The 6,000-nt window shown below is 36.6% G+C and overlaps 1 protein-coding gene across 2 annotated transcripts in view; it reads left to right on the forward strand.

The window, feature by feature from the left end:
- Positions 1-2,941, forward strand: part of bmm (brummer) — a 111,206-nt gene extending 108,265 nt beyond the window's left edge. For both annotated transcript variants that reach the window (XR_001847049.1, XM_017612253.1), the window contains one exon: positions 2,377-2,941. Coding sequence is in view for 1 of the 2 variants with exons in the window: in XM_017612253.1 (XP_017467742.1) it covers positions 2,377-2,606 (230 nt within the window). In the remaining variant the exon portion in view is untranslated. The remainder of the gene's footprint in view (positions 1-2,376) is intronic.
- The last annotated feature ends 3,059 nt before the right edge of the window (positions 2,942-6,000 follow it).

Genomic DNA, 6,000 nt, shown 5'->3' on the forward strand with positions numbered 1-6,000 from the left:
TTTTTTATAAAGCAATCGCATTTCTGGCTAGTATATTTCAGGACGAATGGCTAAGGATTGAGCCAAGAGCTTGTATGAGGAAATACAATTTTTGGCAGCAAATGTCAGTTACGCGGTTTTGCAGAATGACGACTCGCGGTTTTGTACTTTAAACGACGATATATGTATATTGGGGTGCGATATATGTATTTTGTGGCGACTATATATTTTTTTTAACCCCCAAAACCCGTACCTGCGTTCGGCCCTGGGTATGTGTAAAACAAGAAAATTTTTACAATATGAAGAAAACTTCCCAAAAATTCGTACAAAAATCCGTACATCTTGACGGAAAGTTAAAAACCCGTACGGTGAATCCGTACCGTACGAAAAATATGTACATCTGGCCGGGCTGATTGCCACCAGTGCAAATTACAAATCCTGAAAATCGCGGGATTCTTGGCAGATAATACCGGGATTTCCCGGACGCAAAAAAGGCCGAGATCCCGGGACTAACATCCCTAGTAAGTACAGACAAGTCACGATTGAGAGAAATAGAGGGTGCGCCCATCGCGGTACCGCTAATCCGCTCTTTGTGATTTTGACAGAATCAGATGTGTGCGTGACGTCATCTTGGTGCAATAGTTGATTGTGAGCATACGAAAAAACCAAATGACAATTTTAATATTTGTGCGTTAATATTTCTGCGTGGTTTTAAACAATTATTGAAACTTTACAAAGCAAAATGAAGTGTGCAGTGGAAAAGCGTAATAGTGAAAACAAAAGGAAAGGAAAGGAAGCAGTTCTGACGGCGAGGAGATGCATTAAACACCAAATCGAGCTACATATGTGTTATGTGTGTGAGCTATGAGCTTCTACATGGAACTGTGGTAGCCTTTCCTTGGTGAATTCTAGTACGTATATTTCCTTGGTGAATGTAGAAAGTTGCTGGTTTATTGCTACATGTTAAATTATTGCTACGTGTTCCTAATTAATTAATCTTTGCATATTTGTTGATCCCTGCAAAATTGGACTATTTAGTATTAATACTAACATATTTTTCTGCATTGGTTACATATTTTTCTACGGGTTTTGGCGTTTCTCTCTCGCAATTGCACCAAGATGACGTCACGCAAAATCTACGCTCAAAAATCCTCTCTCATGGATGCAATCTTGTATTCTATCATTCTTGCGGACAAGTGTTTTAAAACGGAAACGTTTCTGATTAAATTTTTCGTTTAATGCGCTTTCCGTTTGTACTCTCAGATGCTTTTTCATGGTTCAAAAGAAAATAAAGAAGCGCTGACGGTATTCGAACTGGCACCTTCTGAAAGCTTACAAATAATGGCAAAAACAATTTTTGATTTGTTTTTGTTTTCAAATAACATTATCTTTTTTAAACGTTTCAAACGTTTTCCGGATACGAAAATAAATGATAATTGAGTCGATTGTAGTTGATTTTTAAACGTTTTTGGATACGTAAATGAACGAAAATTGTAGTCGTTTTTTGTTCGGTTCCGGATACGAGACCGCACTGTCGGCATCGTGTATATGTAGTTACCCAAAAAAAACTACTCAGAATCTTGGAGAACTATAGATTTTTGTTTTCTAAGTTAAGTTCCTAAGTGCAAAGAGAGCCTTGGGAGAATGATGCTTTCATATTGTGTTTTTTTACTTATTTTTAATACAAATCCTTCAAATACGCCATACAAAAATAATTTTTTGTAATAATGCAATCCCTATGGCAATCGAAAAACATGCTTTCAAATAAAATAAAAACAATCAGAGTTTTATACGCGTTAATACATTTATTTCAATTGTAATTTTGTATCCATTTTTACTCCAAACAAATTAAACGTTTACAATTTTGCGTGTATAAATGCTGGGAATTCAAAGAAGGAGAAAAGGCTATAGATGACACGCAGATTATTCGTTTCGTAGTCTATATAAGTCAAGTCAATTCTTGTATAACCGGGCTTTAACAGTATTTTTATCGTGACTCGAAGTATACATACATATTTACTTTTAATTTATATTTATTAATATTTCGATCTGCATACAATGCAAGCTGTTATGACTGCTTCATTGACTCATGAATCCCGTATACATATTACTATCCATCCTGGAACCGAACAGCTTTGGGTGTAAAAGTTCAGCCACATCCTTATTTTTTGTTCTCTGTAATTTTTAGTTTGTTCCTATTAAAATACATTCGCCCTGTAGTTATAATACGTAGATTTGTTTTGTACGACTTGTACTATACATAACATATTTACTCTCTTTGCTTCATAATCTTGTTATCATCCACGTACGTCTCACTAAAAGTATTTTCTTATTCAAAAACTTTAAAACTGTTTACATGAAAAATAAACTAATTTTTGCCTCTACCTATTTTAACAGCCTTTTATATTGATGAACTACCTTTCGAATGGGATTTCACAGATTCCACATCCAAAAGTTCGACACAAACTGTTCATACTGCATACCAGATAGACAAATGTGAAGCCATTGATGGTGCTAATATTGGATTAGAAATCGAAACTGGTGCTTTCAGAGAAGTGGATCACTATTTTGCCAAACAACAGCAAAGAAGCAAGAACATTCAGCACAACACCTATCAATATCTTTAACCGAACAACGTTCGGTAGCTACAAATTGGGATTGATATTCCCATTCCAAGAGAAAGGCGATTGCGGTGACATGGAAAATTCATTTTATGTACATACATATACTAATGTTTTAACTTATTGAGATTTTTCATTACTTGCCTATAGTTATTTAAATACACACAGACGTTATTTAAATACGTACGGTCATTATACATGTATATTTTCTACATAAGATAATTGCGAAATCCTTCAGGAAATACCATTTTTTCGCTAATTTTGATCGTAGAGAGCGTTGATTTTGAAAATTAACAATTTTTATTGAATCAGTTATCATGATTAAATGAAAACAGCCTTAATTTACAATGAAACTATTATTATGCCTGTTCATGTAGTCAAAAGATTTCAAAACTATCTAGTTTTGGTGTTCATGTATCCAAAAAACTTGCAAAGTAGGGCAAATTGAGAGAGAAAAATTACAGTTTTCTAAGAGGGGAAGTAGCAAATTTTTGCCAGTAAAAACTTGCAAGCGAGTAGGGCAAATTGAGAGAGCAAATTGACGTTTTCTAAGAGGGGAAATAGCAAATTTTTGCCACTAAAAACAGCGGCTCGCATGTTGCTGAGTGCGATTGAAGCTAATAAGGAAATTATTTATGGCGTTTTTATAGTTGAAATTGACAAAATAAACCTATTTAAATATAAAATAAGACATGAGATACTGGGCTCAAACCGTCACATACCATATCATATTACTCGTCACGTAAAAACACATTTTTCGGATTATGACATACCTGAACGTACTCTTTATCCCATTCAGCTTATACGACTGACGTATCACGTGGACGGATGTTACAATTTGAGCCCTGTTTTATTAGGAAACTGCTACCAGTAAACCACAAATTTATCATCTCTAAATAAAACTTGCAAATTGTTATTGGTTTTGCGTTCTCGTACTTTTTAGATAGTTTCCCCTCTGACAGCGAATTCTCGGAGATCAAGTTACTGGAGAGTTACTGGCTAATTTTTACATGAACAAACCAATTGCCTTCCTAATTCTAAGCATTCGCATTTACGCTCAAACCACAGAAAATATAATAGAATGAAAATGGGCAGTTGTGCTGCCAAAGGGACCTGATGATTTAAAACTGTCTGTGCGCATTCGACATTCTTCAGTACGATGTTTAGTGAACAACAAAATATGCTTTTCGTCAATTACACCGGCACAAAAAAAAAATTAGTGTGTTGTGCATTTGACCGGACCTACCTATGGTTATGTATTTCGACCTGCAGAATCCGAATTTGAAGTCAGTTAGGCCAATATACCTCCTCGATTTCGAGAAAACTTTAAAAACCCGTTTTTTATTGCCGATTTTCGCTACTTTTTGCGGTTTTTTGAAGCTTTCTCGAAATCTAGGAGGTATATTGGCCAAACTGACTTCAAATTCGGATTCTGCGGGTCGAAATACATAACCATAGGTAGGTCCGGTCAAATGCACATCATACATATTCAATGAGGTTATCCGCATGAACGGAAGGCAAAAACGAAGAGATATGCAGCCATTTGCTATAGAGAATAGAGTTGCGGAATGTCAAACGAGTAGGTCGTGTATTTGCAGTGCTCCCTAGTATTTGCTTTTTATCTCGGCAATCTTTTGAAATTTACCAAAATTCGTTTATCTTCTGGCGTGCGTGTGTAGTTCGACTGTTGAGACCTACTGATATACCTGCATTGTGCCAGCTCTTCTTTCACCTGATAAATTAATATGACAACGCGAAAAAATCCAGTACGAAAACCTGCGTCTCCCCCTAAGACTCCTCTAACACCTGCATCAGCTATGTTTGATAGAATGGAGAAGAAATTGGAAGAGCAGAGAGTCTTTATCATCGAACAGTTTAGTGCAGTTATGACAGAATCGGGAGAGAGAGTTATGCAGAAGATCGGTGAGTTGGCTGCTGAAACGGTAAATTTGAAGCGCTCTATAGCAGCTATCGAAAAAGGAGTAACTGCAGTGGAGAACACGTGCACCGAAGTTCTTACTCTTAGCAGTGACTGATCGCTGTCCAGACTCACATCTGTGCTCTAGAAAGTAGTGCAGTTTCCACAGATGTAATAATCAACGGGATCCCACAAACGGCTAATGAGTGTTTGCCTGAATTCTTTTTCCAAGATTTGTGGTGCAGTGCAGCACAAGCCACCGCCTTTGCGTGGGGCTTTTCGCATACGAAGTGCAAAAGGAAATAAGCAAAAAAGCAGCAACAATTGCCCTATTGTTGTTAAGCTGCTCTCTGCGCACGACCGCAACCATCTCTTAAAATCTATTGCTATTTTCAGCAAATCAAAAAAGAGATCGCTAGCGCTCTCTGACGTTGATATGCCGGGCTATGGATCGATTTATTTGCATGAGAGTCTGCCAAAAATGCTGCGTGACGTGATGGCATATGCCTCTGAGCTTAGACGGAATAAACTATTGGTGTCAGCGTTCTCCATTCGTGGGAAAATTTTTGTGCGACTTAAGTCAAACGAAGAGCCTAAGCAAGTGAGCAGCAGATCCGAGATTAATTCTCTTACCAGCACTGAAACGCAATAACAACTACACATACACATAAACCGTATGTTAGGTTTGATTTTTACTTTGTTTTTTTCCAACTTGTGCAAGCTCAGAAATTAAGTCAGTTACGTTATGTATTTTCTCTTTCATTTCAAGCCTAGTTCCCTTCATTTATTATTTGTTTACTATTTTCTTTGTGAATTTCAAACAATTTCTCTTACTCTCTGTCCATGAATGTTTTTGTAACTTTCGGCTATTTTCCTATTATGCTATATTCTTTTCTACTTTGATTTATTTCAATCACATGCATTTATGTTTTTACATGTTCAATGCACTTTGTATTTGCCCTTTCTCTAGCTCAGTATGTTTGGTATAAACCCCGCTAGGAATTCTGCTTCCAGCATTGAGGAGCCCCATAAGGCTTTAATTAATATTATGTGTAAACAGTCGAGTGGCCTTAATGTGGTGCATTTTAACGCGCGAAGCCTTAGCAGGGATAAACTGGACTATGTTAGGAATATTTTTGTGGAGTCCGGCGTTGATGTTATCTGCGTCTCAGAAACATGGTTCAATCCTAATATTTCGGACTTTTACTATCACATCCCTAACTATAACCTTGTGCGGTTCGATCGAACAACTAAGAAAGGGGGAGGTGTTGCAATTTATTGCAGCTCTACTCTAAAAATGAGGCTTTTAGCAGTATCGCATAACTCTGATACTGAATTCGTAATTGTTGTTGGTGTAACAAAGATACTAGTGTATAACCCCCATAAGTGTTGCGTGTTAGATCCGTTTTTTGTTGAGTTATCTATGTTTTTGATTGAATATGAGCGTTATGTTGTATGTGTTGATTTCAATTTTAATCTCTT

This window comes from Rhagoletis zephyria, unplaced genomic scaffold, assembly GCF_001687245.7.
Source record: "Rhagoletis zephyria isolate East Lansing unplaced genomic scaffold, Rhagoletis_zephyria_1.1 Rzeph_scaffold_00518, whole genome shotgun sequence".
Lineage (NCBI taxonomy): Eukaryota > Metazoa > Arthropoda > Insecta > Diptera > Tephritidae > Rhagoletis > Rhagoletis zephyria.